Source organism: Notothenia rossii (assembly GCF_949606895.1).
Source record: "Notothenia rossii genome assembly, chromosome: 11".
NCBI classification, from domain to species: Eukaryota; Metazoa; Chordata; class Actinopteri; order Perciformes; family Nototheniidae; genus Notothenia; species Notothenia rossii.
This window is the reverse complement of record NC_136910.1, coordinates 41,652,588-41,673,433: the sequence shown is the minus strand read 5'-3', so window position 1 is coordinate 41,673,433 and position 20,846 is coordinate 41,652,588. Positions and strand designations below refer to the sequence as shown.

At 41.7% G+C, this 20,846-nt stretch overlaps 2 protein-coding genes across 3 annotated transcripts; one reads left to right on the top strand and one right to left on the bottom strand.

The window, feature by feature from the left end:
* Positions 1-339: 339 nt before the first annotated feature.
* Positions 340-13,187, top strand: LOC307024753 (bone morphogenetic protein 1-like). Of its 2 annotated transcripts, none has more exons than XM_079659140.1 (20): positions 340-670; positions 3,471-3,578; positions 3,681-3,824; positions 3,959-4,076; positions 4,805-4,983; positions 5,085-5,190; positions 6,169-6,293; positions 6,500-6,615; positions 7,025-7,127; positions 7,245-7,361; positions 7,475-7,620; positions 7,785-7,980; positions 8,060-8,185; positions 8,921-9,081; positions 9,206-9,386; positions 10,661-10,786; positions 11,737-11,864; positions 11,932-12,145; positions 12,331-12,581; positions 12,659-13,187. In XM_079659140.1, the coding sequence occupies exons 1-20, from the start codon at positions 520-522 to the stop codon at positions 12,791-12,793; spliced, it is 2,931 nt and encodes a 976-aa protein (XP_079515266.1). In that variant the 5' UTR covers positions 340-519; the 3' UTR covers positions 12,794-13,187. The 2 variants fall into 2 exon arrangements, with proteins under 2 accessions (XP_079515266.1, XP_079515265.1); XM_079659139.1 differs by having other exon boundaries at positions 8,918-9,081.
* A 454-nt stretch (positions 13,188-13,641) lies between these two features.
* Positions 13,642-20,805, bottom strand: trim69 (tripartite motif containing 69). Its single transcript, XM_079659150.1, has 6 exons — positions 17,832-20,805; positions 17,169-17,264; positions 16,430-16,663; positions 15,772-15,794; positions 15,562-15,677; positions 13,642-15,077 (listed from the first exon to the last, which is right to left on the bottom strand). Exons 1-6 carry the CDS (start codon positions 18,465-18,467, stop codon positions 14,533-14,535), a joined length of 1,650 nt encoding a protein of 549 aa, XP_079515276.1. The 5' UTR covers positions 18,468-20,805; the 3' UTR covers positions 13,642-14,532.
* Positions 20,806-20,846: the final 41 nt, after the last annotated feature.

The following is a 20,846-nucleotide window of genomic DNA, read 5'->3' as shown; positions in this document are numbered from 1 at the left end:
TAACTCCTATTTAAGATGTGTTTAAAGTTTAAACCTGTCTTGAGAAAGAGCCTGGGATATCCAGTATGTTGTAATAAGTTAGCTTGTAGGTTTGCAGGAATTACAAAAAATGTTCAGGGTGAAAGTAAATACTTTTTGGCTGGACAATACATCTGCAATTTTGATCAAATGATCCTCCAAATTAAGAAAGAAAGACAGACAGAAGAAAGAAAGAAAGAAAGAAAGAAAGAAAGAAGATTAAGTGCCATGAGAAACATTGTTAGGTTTGGTAGCTAGTCCCACATTGTGAGGGTGCATAGCGCATCTGCCTGCAGGTGAAGTGCCTCTGGTTCAGATGCATGGCTATTATGCACTGTGTGCTCTCTCGGTGCTGTATGGCAGCGGATCACTGCAGCAGCATGGAGCCGTGAGGAAACAGCGCTGTGTTCCTGAAATCACACCGCTGCTGCTGTCGAGGAACTTTAGTTTGAGCGATTGTCACTGCCAACATTTACCAACTTTACCTGTTGTAGACATTTGATGGTAGCCTACGTAATGGAAGTCGCTCCAGCGTTTCTGTGTCTGCTGCTGTGCAGTCTGCGCGTTTCTCTGGCGGCTGACTGGGAGGTGGTGGACCCTCATGCTACCCTCCACGGGGATGTAATCGACTACAAGGATCCCTGTAAAGCTGGTACAGTCAATTTTACCTCGTCTGCAAATATATTGATCCTATGCATTCCCTTTTGGTGTATGCAGTATTATGTTCTGTGTGTTGTTCCAATACACGTAGCCTCTATAGGCCATAACACATTGAGCTCAGACATCTCAAAGTTAAATGTAGCTATTAATGTTGATGTAAATGTATGGAAAAAAGTAGGATAAAATGTAGGTATACAAATATTTAAATGCAAAAGAAAAAATCCTTCCACATATTGTCAGTAATTTATCAACGAGATAACAATTTAGTGTTAACCTGCATGAGTTGTTAGAGTAAAAACACTGATTTCCACAATATAAGTAAAATAAATGTTATTTGAAGATGTTTGTATATAACTTGCTCTTGACTTATAATGTAGGTATTTTAAATGTTGGTCTAAAGTAAAACAAGTAGCAATCTCTTGAGACAAATCAGCCTAATGCAACAGCTATATTGTTCAAGTGTCTTGTCGTGTTGGAAGAACTAATACCACAACATAAAAATACTCCATTACAAGGAAAAAGTCCTGTATTTAAAATAAATATGGTCTAATAAATAAATTGATTAGTTAGATGACTGAAAGGGCCCTTTTATATCACTTTATATGAGAGTTTTAGTGAAAAACAGTTCAATTTTGCTGAAGTTTCATCTGTGGCATAGCGTTATAGTTTACAGTATTGTAACAGAGCTTTCAGGTATAGTGGAAGAAAACGTAAGCTATTTGTCTCAATATTCGTGGAGAACAAGTATGTCATAAGTTAAAATTGAAGTACACAAGTGAAGTACCTCAGAGTTGTACTCAGGTGCAGTAATAGAGAACATGTTTTTAGTGACATTGTGTTTAAAAAATAAGAACTATTCAATAAAGCATACCATAACAATACTCAGATATAGAGGTCAGGATGAGGTGTCTGATATGATAAACCCGTCTTTAATACCATTGCAATTAGCTTTCTAGAGTTAAAGAATATGCAACTTTATTCCATTGTATAACAAGCCAAAAGATCACTTTGCTTATTAGCGGGCCCCCAACTGGTTGTGGTCCCTTTTCACTTGTGACTTCTGAAACTTCCACAACACACAACTCTTCTTCTCCGAGGCAGTTGCCTGGAGACTGGGGGTCATTGAGGCCGTGCCAGCGCTGTCCTCGGCAGGACGCCGGTGAAATCCCTCTGGCTTCAGGGTATGGGGCGCACACTGCAGGGGTGACAGTCATTTACAGTCACCCTTTGCATGAGTGAATTCACTTCAAAAGGCCGACACAGGGCCTGCTATGTCTTTTCAGTTGGACTTTCAAAGGTGGTTACATCACACAGCTAAATGAGGTATTTAATGGGAGCAACTTTACTAAGCTTTTCTGCCCGACTAGTAAAACATGAGATACTGTTGTGTGCAGGAGGTCATTATAATGGAAGCAAAATGTGAGGGAACCGAAAACATGGTCAGATGTGTGTGGGATTCCTCTAATTAGGTTTCAGAATAGACACTTTGAAGCCTGGATTTAGTTGTGTGTTTGTCAGTAACTGAAAGCTCATTTGGACTTCAGTATTGGCTAGTGTGTTTGTAATGTTTTGTGTCTTGTGGTTCAACTTTGTGTTTTTGACGCTGAAGTTGAAGGTTTACCTGCTTTCAACAAAACTTAAGTCCAGACATGAATCATTCCTTCTTTTGGCTTGTTTGGTTGTTTACACTTGCTTATTTTTTTCTCCCAACCTGCAACTCTTTAACACGTTCACCTTTTTTTTTAATCTTATGCTGTTATGCAAGAACACTTTTCCATACCTAGCATTTTTAAGCTTAGTAAAATATTAAGCCTGGGGCTGACGTTATAATGCTGTCACACCTGATATCTGGGACACGTACAAAAGATAAGAGTAATGTTTGGGGAATCCATGCTGCTAAACCAAACACACACAAAACAAACATTGCTCCTGGAGTGCTCTGTGGGTCATCCTGATTTACATGGTTGGTCACAAGTGATTCAATTTAGAAGAGTTTCCTCTAATCATAATTTGGTTGGTAGAAAGTGATGTTGAGTCTTCGAAGGTGTGGAAGATGCAGTTCTTCATCTTATCAAGCCTGCTTAGCTTTGCTCCGATGTAGAGTAAAGGACTTCACTCCTCAGTTAATGAGTTGCTGGGTATAATTATGAAAACATATCTCTGCTTATTGACTAAGGCATTTTACCGCAACCTAGTTCTGTAACTTTGAGAAACACACAACTCTACAGACTTAATCTCAAGGCCATAAATGAATATATGAACTTCTTACAAGACTTCTTTATGGTTGTTGTTGTTTTGCCATTGGAGTACAAGTCCAGCAAAGTGTAGTCACAATGCTATCAGGTATTCAGTTCACATCTTTATTCTTGACCGAGACAGTCCTCCAATATGTTTCAGTGTGTGTGCTCAGGAGTGTTTGCTGATCAAACAGACACATGGAGTCAGTTTAGACCTCTTCTCAGGACAGAGATATCAGATACAGTAATTCATGCAGTGAAGTTGGGCTGCTTTTTGAAGTAAGAAAAATAACTGAGTATCAGAGATGAGTTTTAAAAATATCCTTAGTCAGGTTCTGTCTGTGATGAAGAAATTATTAAACCAACCGCTCAAACCTTTGTTTGGATCTACTGAATGACACAGTGTGAGAAATAGGTAATTTTCTAAAGTTTAGTTTTCTCCACATTACTTGATAACACTACTCCGAATTAAAGAAATAATATGATATTTGGGAAATATTCTTAGAGCTTAGATGGGAAAATCAATGTATCTGAGTGTTCATCTTTTTGCCCCAGCTGCCTTTTTGGGAGATATCGCCCTTGATGAAGATGACCTCCGCATGTTTAGAGCCCTCAGCAGTGATGGTGCAACGCCCACTGTCCAGACCAACAACACAGACTCAGGTATCAAATATCATTAATTTACTGACCTTTGAATTATTCTTATGACTGTTTGGGGTGTTCAAATAAAGGGATATACTCAATCCAGACTCATTTTCTGCACAGTTAACAGCTCCAGTGAGAGCATCAGGAGTAAGAGAGCCACAGACAGACAGAGTCTCCGTCGGAGGAGGAGAGCGGCCACATCCAGACCTGAGAGAGTGTGGCCAGACGGCATCATCCCGTATGTGATCAGTGGGAACTTCACAGGTGAGCTCTGGATTAAAACAGGAAAGCTTTCTTAAATATTTAAAGGAGAGTTGTCTGCTATACACAGTCAGCATGTGTTGGCTGCTCTCTGTGATCTTGACCTGGTGAGGCTGTCAAACTCTAATTCCTTTCAGGCAGTCAGAGAGCCATTTTCCGACAGGCCATGCGTCACTGGGAGAAACACACTTGTGTAACATTCACTGACAGGACGACTGAAGAAAGCTACATTGTTTTCACCTACCGACCCTGTGGGTGAGTTGGCTGCTCATTAACTATTCTTATATATACTTGGGTTTCTACTAACACGTGTACATGTTCTAAAGATACATTATTTGTCTCATAGAGTTTGTCCAAGTATCCCTGTATTCATGCTCATATGAAACATTACACTGTAGTTACTGTCACTGTAAGTTATTCTCCCTAAAAAGCCCAGTCTGCTCTGATTGACTTGCAAGAAAGGCACTGAAAATGTTTCATGAAGCTGCTGTCCCTTCTAAATCATTTAATTTGTTAAGATGCTATTTAGTTTTATTAAATAATTGATCAGGATGCTTGCATGTAGATAATGGCTCCATACTGAAGGACTTTGCTCATATGGCAGCCAAACATTCTGTTGTGTGTGTTTGAATGGCCCAATGAAAAAAGCCATATGATTGGTCAGTTGAAATTAGCCAATTGATCGGTCAAATAAAACTAGCCATTGGGCTGGTCATTTAAAACAAGGGATTTGATTGACCCATTGGAACGATTCATTTGATTGGCCCATCTAAGTACACAGACATATATGAAGGCAATGGCAGCCTGGGAATGTTACATCCAAAAACATAAAATCTGAAAAACTTGTATTCTACAAAAGGTAACAAAAAAAGTAAAGCTTCTAGTTATGATGTTCAGACACATGGGTGTATTGCCCTATGTTACACTCATGCACCTCAGTGTTTGTTAAGGTGCTCTTTAATGAAATAGTGTCGCCCCTGTAGGTGTTGCTCCTACGTGGGGAGGAGAGGTGCCGGCCCTCAGGCCATCTCTATAGGGAAGAACTGTGACAAGTTTGGCATCGTGGTGCATGAACTGGGTCACGTGATCGGCTTCTGGCACGAACACACACGTCCAGACCGGGACGAGCATGTCAGCATCATCAGAGACAACATCCAACCAGGTACTGACACTGGATCAAAAAGTGTAAAAACATGCTATCCTCACTGACCCTCTAGATGTTTCTTCTTTCATTCACTCCACTGATGATGTGTTTATGAATAGGGCAGGAGTATAACTTCCTGAAGATGGAGCCGGGCGAGGTCGACTCGCTGGGGGAGGTTTACGACTTTGGCAGCATCATGCATTATGCAAAAAATACATTCTCCAGGTTGGCATTGTGAAACCTTTTTATGCTTTTCTTTCCCAAAGTGAGTTTTGTGGTACTACTATAATTTAATCACTTTATTTCCCAGATGTACTTTGATTCAGCTCTACCCTGGTTCACATAAACAGGCCATTAGTGATTCACTCTTACTACTACTATGCCTGTATATATTAACCGGCCACACACAGTGCACCAGGCCATCATCGCCAACACCTTTCTACTTACACTAAGTGATTTAGCTCCTTTATGCTCATGGCATTTAGAGTTTTAATTGAATACTTTTTTCACTGAGGAGAGTTCTGATTGGTTACTGTAGTTGTATGATATTTATTACAAGGTCTTGCTCATTTGACCTCCCCACATTTCATGCTGCATTATCAGCGGAGCTCCTACACTGACCAAGTGTTGTTCCCCTCATTCAGCTCTGCTAAACAAGCTTCATAGGGAACCTCGGGGGATTTGATCTTTTATTGTCACAGAAATGGTTTCACACTAGTCTCCTTTTCATTTCTGTCTCGTGCATGTTGTTGCCCCGTTGCTTTTCTCTGTGCTTTTGGTTTTTTACCTCCAATCGCCGCTTCGCTGGTGTGAGTCATGGAGGCGAGCCAAGGTAAATAAAGGCCTGGCAGTTCAGGCTTTGTTGAACAATTTGGGCTGGAGTGGCCTTTTTCTCTGGCATTCAGCAGCGGGCTCCACTGAGCCGGCTGGCACTGCCGAAAGGCCCCTTTCACAGTGCTCTGTTTGCACATGCCTGTCATTCATGGGTGCATCTCCATGGGAACTGTGCAACAGTGACCTCCAAACCCAGAGAGATAATCACAATCAATAAAGTATCAAGGTGTTGAACAGGAGTCAGATTTCGTTACAAAAGTCTCTATATGTGAACATATTTTGCTGCACCTCCTCATCTGCAGACTTTTTAATTATTAGATTTATTTCCATTTCTATGAGAATTAACTGCTTGTGATCTGTCTGATACAGAGGCATCTTTTTAGACACCATCTTGCCTCGATATGACGTCAATGGAGTCCGGCCACCTATTGGACAGAGGACCCAGCTTAGCAAAGGGGACATTGAACAGGCCCGTAAACTCTACAAGTGTGCAAGTGAGTAGTGCATGTGCAGAAAACATCCTCACCCAAATGATTAATTGTATCATTATTATTTACCAATCCAATTAGATAGCAAACACCATGACTGAATATGCACTAAAGCTAAGGGAACCAGCTTCTTTGTTCTTTATTCTGGGACATTAAAGTTATATCTCACTGTAATAAGACCATGTGTATGTTATGGTGTGTGCTTGTTAAAGGATGTGGGAACAGCCTGCAGGAGAGCTCTGGAAACTTTTCTTCTCCGGGTTTTCCCAACGGTTACTCAGCGTACGCTCACTGTGTGTGGAGGATTTCTGTCACTCCAGGAGAGAAGGTGAGTAATGACAAACAACAAGTAATTCATTTAGGGCAAGACAAATCACCAGCTTTATCCAGTTACTGACTGTTACTCATATCAAAACATTCAATACATGAACTCTCCCAGTCCAAAATACAATTCTCGACAGACTCTTTAGCTGTAATTAAATATTGCAAACATGGGATATGGTGCACAGATCAGTTTGAAAATGTACTCACTTTTATTAATACTACTTAATGATTAACTTTTTAAACCATAAATAAGAATTCACACTTAATTGAAATGAATCACTGCTAGCTCAGTGTCACACGTTTCAAACCTAGTAGTAACAACAAGAGGAAGATATTTTGTGAATCTTGTAACTCTTCACATATCATTTATTTTGTCACAAACTTCCCTCCATGTGTCTTCTTCTGTCTCTTAGATTGTTCTGAATTTTACTTCCATGGACCTCTTCAGGAGTCACTTGTGTTGGTACGACCATGTGGAGGTCCGGGATGGGTTCCGGAGGAAAGCTCCTTTGAAAGGTCTGTAACTTTGACTTAAACCTCGCCTCCCTCTCATGCATAAACCTCAAGTCATTCCTGTGTCATAAACTCATTTCCAAGCTCTGTGAAGTTTAATTTTTTCATGGACTTTTGCAGGCCGTTTTTGTGGAGACACACTTCCAGAACAGATCATCTCCACCGACAGTCAACTGTGGATTGAGTTCAGAAGCAGCAGCAGCTGGTTGGGAAAAGGCTTTACAGCAGTCTATGAAGGTACAACATTGACAATATTGTAAGCTTTTATTCAGCACTTTCTTTCCCCTGATTGTAGAAATATAGAAAGCTTACCCCTGGTTGAAACAAATCCCTTCTCACCTCCTGTGCAGCCATCTGTGGGGGAGAGGTGAAGCGGGACAGCGGCCAGATCCAGTCTCCCAATTATCCCGATGACTACCAGTCCAACAAAATGTGTGTGTGGAAAATCACAGTAGCAGAGGGTTTCAACGTTGGCCTCTCCTTTCAGTCATTTGAGGTAAAATCACTTTTCAAGGCATTATGAATAGGAGAAAATGCAAGAATGCTTCACCAACCTCAGATTCACCACGTTTTCGTAGTTTTTCGACGTTGAAAGGCGAGTAAGGCCTCATCTGCTGTAACATCTCTTTGCAAACATCACTGGCCTTGCTTCCCCTGCAGATTGAGAAACATGACAGCTGTGCCTACGACTTTGTGGAGGTGAGAGACGGCGGCTCAGACAGCAGCCCACTGCTCGGACGTTTCTGCGGCTACGACAAACCAGACGACATGAAAAGCAGCTCCAACCAGCTCTGGCTGAAGTTTGTGTCCGACGGCTCGGTCAACAAAGCCGGGTTTGCCGGCAACTTTTTTAAAGGTCAGAAAGTCATTACAGTAACAAACGGCCAGGATTAAAGAGAGCGTCTGGTTTTATTTTGACGTTTTCCAATTTCCAGAGATGGACGAGTGCTCCAGACCCGACCACGGTCACTGTGAGCAGCGCTGCCTGAACACGCTGGGCAGCTACAGATGTGCCTGTGATCCAGGGTATGAGCTGGCAGCGGACAGACGCAGCTGTGAGAGTGAGTGTAGACGCGACTCCACACACTGAGCCTGCATACTGCTTCAGTCACATCTGTACCCTGATTGTAGAGATCTTCTCAAGATGCAACACATATCCAATGTGTCCAATCACATGATCAAATGAACATGACATGAACCACAAAAATACTCAATATAAAACGTTCTAGATAATTTAGACTCTTCCACAATATATTACAGTAGCAGGACACATAATACGTATGGTAGTATATAAATTACAGTTGTGTAACTAATTAAGATTATTATTATTAAGACTAGAAACAGGTGGGTAAAACTAGCCTGGCTCTGTCTAAAAGTAATCAAATCAAACCTTTCGAAAACCTGTTTCCAGTCTTTGGTTTTTAACTAATCTAACTTCCTGGGGGTATGGACTTTTTTTTTACTAGGTTAATTCATCTTCTACAGCTGTAGTATTTCCAATCAATAGGCTATGACCTTCTTCTACCACCAGAGGGCAGTACTACCTCACTGCATTTCTTGAGCCTTCAGCACAATGCGGTGCATTTCTTGATTAAAAAAGTGATTGCGTAATCTTTAGTGACTACTCTTCTTCCAGTATCACTCATTTATATTACATAAATGATCCTGGTTGTAATCTAAGTTTTTTTTATCAAGAGCTTGTTAGCTACGTGGGTAACATGTTCTGCAATTAAATGCAAGAATTCTGACATTAGCACAAATCTAATTAATATGTCTGTGTGTTCTCCCACCAGCAGCTGCCTGTGGCGGGTTCATCACCAAGCTGAACGGCTCCCTCACCACCCCCGGCTGGCCCAAAGAATACCCCCCCAATAAGAACTGTGTGTGGCAGCTGGTGGCGCCCATTCAGTACCGCATCACTCTGGTGTTCGATGTGTTCGAGGCCGAAGGGAATGATGTAAGTTCATGACTGTAATACATCTCTCTGCAGACTTTTTATCAGATAGTCTACTATAATCATGATCATTTCACAGGCCAATTCTGTGTCCTCTGTAGTAAAAATGTCAAGTGTTTACCACCAGGTGTGTAAGTATGACTATGTGGAGGTGCGCAGTGGGTTGAGTTCGGACTCCGAGCTTCATGGGAAGTTCTGTGGAGCGGAAAAACCCGAGGTGATCACCTCCCAACAAAACAACATGAGGATCGAGTTCAAGTCTGACAACACCGTCTCCAAGAGGGGCTTCAAGGCCCACTTCTTCTCTGGTAAGTAATGAGGTAAATTTACAGGAAGTGCTGAGGAAGGAAACACTGAGGAAGTATCACATAATGCCAAAGGCCTGCTACTGTAGGAAACATCACTGCACTCCATAGGTGGGAGAAGTACTCTAGATCTTCTAATTGAGTGAAAATATAAGTAGTGTAGTGTAGGAACACTAAAGAAAAAAAAGTTAAAGTTAAAGTCCTGCATTCAAAATGTCACTCAAGTAAAAGTACAAAAGTATTGGCATCTAAATATACTAAGTACCAAAAGTAAAAGTCCTTATTATGCTAATTGGTCCATTGAGTATAATTATTGATGCATTAAAGTGTTATCAAATCTGGTAAAGGTGCAGCTATCTACATCTGTAAAGTAACTTAAAGGTATACAAAATAAATGTAGTGGAGTAAAAGTACATGAGTTACCTCTGAATTGTAGTGGGGTAGAAGTACAAAGTAGCAAACAATTGAAATACTCAAGTAAAGTATAAGTATCTCAAAATTGTAATTAAGTACTTGGGTAAATCTACTTTGTTACTTTACACCTCTGCTGCACTCCAAAAACAATGAAGCAGCTGTCTTCACTTTCTGATGCTTGACTGAAGGGAGGGATGTTGGACTTGTTTGTTCAAATGTCATTTCATTTTTCATAATTCAATCATTTAAAAGCATGTCTGGAGTTTAAAGTGAATCTGTGAATTTCACATTCAGAATCACAGTTTGCATTATTCACATAATTAAGACTAATGTTTGTGTATTTCTCTGATAGTATTTTATTTTATTATCTAATATAAAATAATTGTGTAGAAAATGTCTAATTAATGTCCCAACTGAATGCTCTTTTTTGTAATAAAAAATATGTTGATAGCTCATCTTAATATCCACATAATAACATCTTATTAATGTTGTAATGTCGCGAATGACCAGCTAAAATGTATTAAATGGATACACCACATCCACATTAGTGTACGTGTAGGCCTAGATATTGAACCTCAAGCTGTTGATGTATTTCACAATGTATGCATTTGGTTCTTTGGACTGGAAGAGCTGATCTTTTTAAAAACACTTACATAAAACTCTTAGACAACAGAGTTTTGCTGAGAGCGTACAGTACTGCAGATTCTCCCTCGTTCAGTAACACAGGGAGCCTTTGTGTCTGCACTGCAGCGGCACATCTTGGCTCAAAACCCAATATGTGGTGAACTTTTTCTGCAGTCTGCTGTAACAGAAGTGCTGTGCAAAGGAATTTTGAAAAGCAAATTCTTTAAACATTTCAACAGATATAGACGAGTGCTCCAAAGAAAACGGAGGCTGCCAGCACGAGTGTGTGAACACCTTCGGGAGCTACAGCTGCCAGTGCCGCAGCGGCTTCATGCTGCACGACAACAAGCACGACTGCAAGGAAGGTACAGTTGCTGTTTCTGCTGCATACTCACATGTCTTATTGGAAGGGTAAGTGCACACAAATTACAGAAAGACTGGAAAAAATGTCTTATTTTTATTTAAGCAGAGATGGCAAAAGTACACACATCCTTTACTCAAGTAGAAGTACAGATACTCGTGTTTAAAAATACGCTGGTAAAAGTAGAAGTACTGACTAAACTTCTTTACTCAAATAAAAGTAAAGAAGTATGGGCTTCGAAATGTACTTAAGTAAAACGTATCCATAACAAGCAGCTGTTTTAAAGAGTACCTGACCTCCCTTTATATTAATAGAACAATAATGTCATTGTTAGCTAATGAATGTTTCCATGCTGAACAACGGCAACATGACAAAGTTCTCATTGGTCCCTCTTCTTTAGAGAAGACCAGGAAGTGATGGATACACGGATCGTGTTCAAATCAATAGGCACGCAATGACTCAAAATAATAATGATCACGCCACCAAACACAGATTAAAACTAAATTAACAAACCTGTTTTGAAAATGTAAGAAGTAGAAAGTACAGGTATTTGTGTAAAAAATGTAAGAAGTAAAAGTAAAAAGTCGTCAGAAAAATAAGAAGTGGAGTAAAGTACTGATACCGGAAAAATGTACTTAAGTACAGTAACTAAGTATTTGTACTCCACTAGTTCCCACCTCTGTATTTAAGTGTTTGTTTTTCACCTTTTATTTAGTCTCGCCTTGAAAATTAGCTGACATGAGGGGACAAAAGCTCAGTGTTCTACTTTATAACTTTGATATATCTTATTTACATGTTATTTCTTCTGTCTGGACCGTTTTCTTATGAACTGCCTATTGTTATTACTTTTGATGGATGCCTATTCTTAGGAAAACACCCCAGAGGACACTTGTGGTGAAAAGGGGAAATGATGTGACCACTCTGTTATGCAGCTTCCATTGTTTTGCTTTTCAGCGGGCTGTGATAACGCTGTGAGCACGGTGTCCGGCACAATGAGCAGCCCCAACTGGCCCGATAAGTATCCCAACAAGAAGGCCTGCACCTGGTCTCTGTCCACAACCCCGGGCCATCGGATCAAACTGGTATGTTGAATGGTCTTTTGTCACAACCCTTGAAAAGAAAGATATTCATACCTTTTTATCACCAAAGGTTTTCAACGAGATTGACATGGAGGCTCATCTGGAGTGTGCTTACGACCACCTGGAGATCTACGACGGGCAGGACGCTCGTGCACAAAGTCTAGGACGATTCTGCGGCACCAAAAAGCCTTCTCCAGTCATGTCCAGTGGAAACAAAATGTTCCTGCATTTTTTCTCAGACAACTCCGTGCAGAAGAGAGGCTTTGAGGCTTCATACAGAGCAGGTGGGCAAAGCAATTTTCTACGCCCAAAAAGTCTGGAAAATGGCCCTTTTGGAGAAAGAATAGAATACAAAAAAAGTGATCTTTCAACTATGTTTGTCCCGCTATGTTTAGAAAAGTTGCATTCTTTCCTCACTTTTACAAGATCCTCTGTGTGACCCTCTAATCTTGTGGTTGTGAATTCCCAGAATGTGGAGGAAGCCTAAAAGCCGAGGTCAAGACAAAAGATCTGTACTCCCATGCACAGTTTGGAGATAACAACTACCCGAGCGGCTCGGACTGTCTGTGGGTGGTCTCAGCTGAGAAGGGATACGGAGTGGAGATCATCTTCCAAGTGTTTGAGATCGAGGAGGAGGTGGACTGCGGGTATGATTACGTGGAGCTGTATGACGGTGCTGACATCAAGTCTCCCAGGCTGGGACGATATTGTGGATCTGGGGTAAGGCTAGAAATACCAGTTTAGAGTTTTAAAAAATGTTTAAATTACTCTTCAAAAACCCTTTTTCTTCCCCTCAGGCCCCAGAAGAAGTGTACTCAGCGGGAGATGCCATAGTTTTAAAGTTTCACTCAGATGACAGCATCAATAAAAAAGGCTTTCATGTTCGCTACACAAGCACAAAGTTCCAGGACACGTTACACGCAAGCAAGTGACTCTCTAAGCCAAAACTAAATGCGGAGACTTCACCCCTAACTTTTGGTCGGACACACCCATCTCGAGTGGATGCATGGATTGATACCACAAACACCAACCCGCATACTTTTACTCTCACATCTGTTAGACTGGGAGAAGCCGTGCAGACAAATTGCATTTTCCATAGCTCTTTAGGATGAGAGGCGAGGATTAGCTTGCAGTGATTATTTTGAGTAAATTCAGCGACTGTAACGCCTGTAATGAGCTGATTAAGTTATAGCACTGTGTTGAAGATATACAATGTATATATTGTGATATAGTCTTAATTCTAATGAATGTAATGCACTTTGTTGTTTTATAAAAATGGACGAATGCACATAACAAAATAATAATGATGTAGTATGGAGAAAGAAATGATTTAATCGGAGTTTTCCTTCCCAAAATATGAATTGTTCGGTTATTTTATAATTTGTCTGACTTGCATTTGATATTGAATTTTCATTTCATTCATTACATTAATTACAGATTCAATTAGTGCCACATAATTCAATCTATCCAATATTCCCTTTACATCTCTGACTACGTTCTCATCAGTAAAACAAATGTATACTGACTTTGAACAGCAACTTAATACATAATACCTTGATTTATTTTTTAACTCACTTTAGTCTTTTAGAAGTGTACAATGTGGGCGTATAAGTACAGAGACACCAATTCAAGGAATTGAGGAAGCGAGGATGTACAAACTGAAATATAAGCCCTGAGCCTTTCATTTAAACCGATAGGGCTCCAACACCAACATAATGTAATGAAATGCTAAGGATGATCTATTTACTTTTTAATTTGGAATAAGTAGTTTGGAAAGAAGTTGGAAGACATTTTTTAAACTTTTATTAACATTTTCATTTAGTGTTATATTGGTTGCCAACATGTATCAGCCATTGAGTCAGCCAACAGTCAAGACATCTATCAAAACAAGTACAACATATCCAGACCTAAAACCATTTGTTCACATGATAAAAAACGTATTAAACCCAAATTATCTTAAATACGCTTTTACAAATGTTTTGTCGTTGTTCTGCTGCTAGTTCGAATAAAAAAACATTCCCAATGTCCCTGAACGCACCAAAAAAAATCTAACAATAAATGATATAGCACCTGATTAACTAAAAATGTACTGTATCAACATTTCCATAAAACCACATTATAGTGGTAAATATATGTGGATCATGATCAACAAAAGATTATTGAATCATTCAAATAATAATAAACCACACAGTTTCACATTCTTCACTGAAGCACAGCTCCTCTGAAGTGAAACGTGTGGCAGTAGATCCAGTCTAGAAAATGAACAATGTGTTACAGAACTTAAAAGTTCCCCGTGGAGCTGCTGTCCTCTAGAAGTGTTGTTTTCCAATGAGTGAGCCTTTTTTTGTTTATATGATACACACACAGCCCTTCAAATAGTGTCACATTGTGCCAATGATCAACAGGTGGCAGTCACACTCAAAGGTAAGCTGCAATGTGCCAACAAACACAGGCAAGAAGAAGGCTGAAGGCTAGCTAGTAGCTAACAGATTGCAAATGTTTGTGAGGAAGAGGATCTCCACAGGGCCCCATCTGTTTCTGTTGTTGAGATGTATCTAATGTACAATGCAACTTAACAATTCTCCACTTCTCTACATAGTAAAAGTAATTGTTCCATGTTTGTTTATCAACTTTTAAAAATCTTTTTCAGTTGCATATTTGTCACACTTTCTTAAATCTTAGGTAGGAACACTTTGAGAGGCTCATTCTCATGCACTTTATCTAGGAAGCCGAGGTTGAAATAGGGGAACAGGGTCTCGGTGAAGGTCTCCCTGAAGGTGTAGAGGTGTGCCATGCACTCTGCGTTGTAGAAGGACACCAGGCCCCTCTTGTAGTCCAGATACACCCCGATCCTGACCAGGGGCTCCTCCAGGGACAGGACGGTGGGGGGGGAAGTGCCGGCCATGTACTGTATCCCATAAGACAGGGAGAGGGTCCAGAAGCCGTTGGCAGGGAGGGCTTTGATGACCCCCTTCCTGGGCACCGACTCCCGGGCCACCCCCACCGTCCACACGGTGCTGCTGTAGACTTCGATCTCCCAGTAGTGGCGCCCGTGGGTAAAGCCCTGACTCCCCAGCAGCGACAAGGCAGCGTTGAACCGTGAGGGGTTGTCCTGCACCGTGAGGTTAAAGGTCTGGTAGCGCACACAGGTGAGGGAGGAGGTCAGGCTGAGCCAAGGGTTGGCCGTGCTGGAGTTAAAGGTGATGGCCGCTGGAACTTAAAACAGGACAAATAACAAAAGAGTTAAAAGATCAGTGGGTTTCTGTGCAGGCTATTGCTTCTAGTTTACATTTCCCCCCAAATAGGATTTGTTGTATATCCATTACTCCCACTGTGTCCCTTTGAAATCTTAAAGAATACTGCATGCCTCCAGAGTGAAGGAAAAAGCCAAGCCTTCCTAAACATTTCCAAAAGTCTTGAATTTAAAGTGGACCTATCATGCTATATTTGAAAAATATATTGTATGGCCATACCTAGACAAAACATGTCTGTGAAGTTTTTTTTTTCAAAATACCAAACAGTTCACACATTGTAGCCATGCCTCATACTGCTCAAACCACTCTTTTGAAGCTCTGTTAGAAAAATGCGGATCTTGGGTCCTTAGCTTGAAAAAAAAGAAAAAAGAGAAGGCGGAGCTAATGCCTAATAGATAAAGTAATAGATATATAAAAATGCTAATTTTCATGTATTCCTTTAGTACCTGGATAAAGGATTCCTTTCATGGATTTCCACACTCTGTACTGCAGGGGCCCCGCAAAACGACCCTCACACAGACTGGGCGGTGTGAATGTTGGTTTTTCAAACTTCAGTGAAGGCCTTCCAACATAAGCAAAAAGTCAGAACAGTTAAGAGACGGAGATAAAAACAAAATCTATGCAGAATAAAACATTCAGACGCTTCTCTCACTCACCTCTGGAGCAGGGCTTTGATGCTCTGAATCGAGACACAGGAATAAACACAAGACAGACACAAACTGTGATTAGTATCTGAGAAGCGGAAAGCTTTTTCCACATTACATCAATGCCTGAGCTCACGCTATCCCACCCTGTGGGATCTCCCTGTGGCCGGGGAAAGTCCCGCTGTATGGCCCCGTGCCTGAGCTAAACTCCTTATCCTCCAGATCAACAAGTGAGATCACGGTCTACATCCTGTCTCCACTCTGTGCAAGTCTTTTGTTACAAGAGAAGTAGCAGCTGTGTTAACATTTCTACCATGTACGATATTCTTCAAAATAATGCAAAGTGACATGGTAAACATGTTTATGGCCTTTTTAATAATAGTGTATAACTTACACAGGAAAGCCAGAATGGTCACACCCTGCTCAGTTAAGTGTTTAAATGTTGATGTTGGAGCCATTGAGGCACCGAAATACAGCCCAGATCATGAAAATGAACTTTTACCCCATATTCCTGTTTCATAGCATAAATGAGTCTGGGAACCAATAGATTTAAAATCATGAGCTCAGCAGTTCTTGCTCTAATTACCCCCAGAGCTGACTCATCATGCTGTTTATCATTTCCAGATGGACTGTTTTGAACGTGTATGAGGTTGGTTTCAGCGGATCTTACCCGCAGCAGGGTGAAGGCATCCTGCTCCCTCAGCTTGTCCTCGATCTCGTGGAGGGCCCCCTGCAGACGGGAGATCTCCACACAGAGCAGCGCCTTGTGCTCGTCCAGGCGGATCAGCTCCCTGCGCTCCTCCGTCTTCAGCTTCACCTGCAGCAGCTTCTCCTCCTGGTACAGGAACTGGTGCAGGTCGCTGAACTGGGCCTCGATGCGCTGCTTCAGGTCAGCCGTGTGGTCCTGGATCATGTACAAAGTCAGTGGGAGCAATCTCTTACAGTGTTTTCACAAAGAGGATCTTTTGTTCTTAGCTGCTACAATCTATGTTGGGAATTAGACACATTCACATCTTTGTTTTGCAGATTGCTTTCTGGCAAAAGCCGATTTAAAGGGGTTTTTCATCAATATATTATAGGTCTCAGATATATACAAACATGTCTCTGAAGTGTTTGGCTCCAAATACCAAACAGATTATTGTAGCATCCCATAATCCCCTCTGTTTCAGCCCTGTTCCAAAAGTGCTGATTCTCTGTCTGTTACTATAGATGAAAATAAGGAGCCACTCCCCACGCCTCTTTACACAGAGGGGATACATGTTTATTTATAAAACACATGAAAAAGTGGATTTTGCATTATAGGTGACCTTTAAGAGATGAAATAAGTCAAAGTGGATATTTTAGTCCAGTAATGATTGTATTGTGTGCTTTGTGGCATCTATGTGTTTTTTGGAAGTGTTTCCTCTCACCTTCAGCTTTGTAACCTCGTCCTCTACCTCTCTGTCACACTGCAGCGCCGTGTTGAGCTCCACCTTCAGTGAGTCCATGGAGCTGTTTAGAGATGCCTGACAGGACAGAGACACAACATCACTGCACACTGACCCGCATCTCCCTTCAAGTACAATGTCCCCCCTATGTATAGTTGATCTGAAGCAAAAAACTAGATCGGAACAGATTAAGAACTCATATACCTATAAAACTATATGTAATGTTGCATTTAAGGTATTTGCTCACGTACGTACACTGTAGGAAACCAAACAGCCACAGCAGTGATTTACCTGAAATAAACTCCTGATATGCTGACTAATGTGCACTTCCTAAAAAAACGATCTTTTGGAAACTAAATCAAAGTCAGTGTGTAGAGAAGAAAGAAGAAATTGACACTATAACAGGCTGAAGACCATTATGTAGTGTATTATGCACTAAGAAAAATATGCAAAAAACCTGACTTGCAGCAACATGTGTAACAGAGAACTTCTGAGACCTTGATTTTAGAGGGTACTAAAAATCAATAAATGTGCATTTTGGATATTTTCCTTCAAAGAGTGCATTATGAAATCACAAAAAGCCCAAACAATCCAAATTGATCAGTGTATTAAAACAATATATTTTCTCCTGTTGGCTGAACTCACCCTGTACTTGTGCTCGGCCTCCTGCACACACACCATGGTGTGGTTCCTGTGCTCCTGGGAGACCCCACACACCAGACACACCAGCTCCTGGTCCTCCTCACAGTAAAGCTTCAGCTCCTCTCTGTGTCTGATGCAGCGGGGGACCGGAGCCGGAGCAGGGACCCTCTCCACCCCCCCGACCTCCGCCAGGCAGGGTTCGCTCCCGCTCTCCTCCAGACCCTGGCAGTAGCTCTCCACGATGTTGGCCACGATGCGGTTGGGCCTGTAGCTCTGCCCTGGGAACAGCTTCCTGCACTGGGGGCAGGAGCCGGTCCCTCCATGAAGGGGGACCCGGGGCCCGGTCCAGTAGCCCTCGATGCAGCCCTGGCAGAAGGTGTGATCACAGGGCAGGGACACCGGCTGCTTGAAGAGATCCAAGCAGATGGAGCAGGTGAGATCTCTGCTGATTCTGTGTGCTGAGCTTTTGGTGACTTTCCCAGCGAGGGGAGGCTGCCGCAGCTTTTCCATCACTGCAGGGAAGTCTCCTTCCTTTGGTTTCCAACTTTTCTTCTCTGGCTTTAACCCCTGGTTGAGTTTTTCCAAGTTCTGCAGATAAACTGTCTGGATTTTCTTCACGTCTTTAGGATTCTTGCTCATTCCCTTGCCTTGGTTTTTTTCCTTTGTTCTGATGGTACAGCTGGACCTCCACGTCCTTCCTCTCCTGCAGAGTGCTGCTGCTGTGCTTGGCCTCCAGTCTTCCTGTTGAATGTGGGGAAGTGAAGTGGGTGGTGCAGCAGCAGCCACAGCCTCTCACATCCACAGCAGATAGTGAGGGAATCTCAACAGGCCCCCCTTTTCCCTCCAGAATGACGTCACGTCTGAGTCAGGAAACCAAGGCAGACTATGGGTATTCTATCCTTGGCATGTTTGTATAGTGAAGCCTGCTCAGTAAGTGCAAGAAAGTTCACTAAACTCTTAATCCTTTGTAAAGTAACTGCAGAAAAATTTAAATCCTTACGGGAGCCTGTGTGCGTGTGTCCATGCCTGAGGGTGTTTGAGACTGAGAAGTACATTTGTAAGCACCAACAGATTTCCTGCTTCTTTTTATAGCAACACTGAGTAATCATCGTCGCTGAAGGGTAAACAAGATCATAAAGAGATTTACAAAGAGAAAGAAAGCATCCTGCAGGCAGAAAACTCCACCATGGGCAAATAAAAAGATTGCACGAATCATGTCAGTTTCCCCCGCCCCTCCAGTCATTATCACGCATATTTACAGCTCGGTTCCTGAGGGCTGGAACATCTGTCCTGAGAGTTTGTTTAACACACACTAGTTGACAGTTTCTTGTGACTTGCAGGGAAGAAAAAGAGCTCCGAGACACGTCGGCATGTTTAAGTATTACAGGGTGTTACATCACACAGTGTTTCTGGGAAGTCAGGACAAAGGTCAGGACAGTGAAGCGAGGATTATGTTCATTTAAATATGCATGTCTATTTGTCTGTCTGATCTGGAAAGAGAGAAAAAGAGGGAACAAACCAATAGGGCGCATTTCTTATCTTATCTGGTACATTCAGTATTTTGAGTCTCTTGTAAAAACTTGTATCCTTGACATTCCTGAGACAGCAAGCAGATCAGCAGCCAAAAAGTTGCGTTATGTACAATTGTGACACCTGGTGTTCAAACTGAAACTAAACAGATGAATTAGTATACAGTACAATACAGTATCGTGTAAAAAGTGATTCAAATCTTGCTCCTAATTACAAAACTACAGTAGAGCAGGTAGACATTCAATAAGTTAAGATTGATATCCAGTAGCAGAGGCGCTTTAGAAAGCAGGGAGAAAGCAGATGAGTGAACACGAGGTAAATAATGTTAAGCACGTAAGCGACAAGCTTGATACAATCTGTCTGAATTTTGATATCATTCCCCAACCAAGAACCCTCACTGCTCTGTTCCACACAGATTTAAGAGGTTTCTCAATACTCAAATTTCCCCTCCTCGACTCCTATCCTCGACTCCTTTCCTCGAGACTTGGTGCCGCTCACAGGAGACTGAGGAGAGAGGAGTGGAAGCAGCAGGCAGTTAGAGAAATGAGAACTCTTCTCCTCTGAGCGGTCATTTTAAAGAGACGTCCATTAATGATGACAGGAGGCACAGCAGCACTCTGATGGACAGTGTTCAAGTACTTGTATATATTTACTTTTAATTCATTGACAGTGCGGTATAATGAGACAATAACAGGCTACAGATGCGGACATATACACACACACATATATTTATATAAATATATACAATTTCAGAATCAAACAAGTATGAGAGCACTCTCATAATAACGTAACACAATCAGAGACTGGATATATCCCCCCCCCCTCTCTCTGTTCGCTGAAATGGGGAATTGAAATTACGGGCCAAAAGTTGTTCAAGTATTAAAAATAAGCATAGGACATCAAACCAACTGAGACCCGTCTGTCCGGCGCATCTACGCACTGTACAACACACACCTACACACTGTACCACCATACTTGCCAACCCTCCCGATTTTCGCGGGAGACTCCCGAAGATTTCACTGCCCTCTCCCGGTCTCCTCCCAGGGTCGTATTTCTCCCGATTTCTGAGGTCTCAAACACCTACACACTGTACCACACACACCTATCCTAAAGCATAATCAGGCTACAGCCGTTGTGTATTTTATTATGTGATTCACGAAATGGTCTTAGAAAAATATTGACTCTTTGTTTGTAGATATCTACTAAGATACAGCATACAAATACAGAAAGTAATGTAGTAGGCCTGTTATACTGAGTGATATATATTGTACACACTGCTCTGCTTTCTGCACAGACCTCACAGCTGTTCTCACTGTAAACATCGCGTTGCGATGAAAGCAGTTACTAATATAATATCCAAGGGATGCATGCAGAGCTGTCATTGGCTGAGATAAGTCCGGCCGTGCGTCACGCCTCCACCGTTCCCGGAAATGCATCCGTGGAGGAGCCGTGGAGGACCCATCAGTGTCTCCTCGGTTAGAGCTCCTC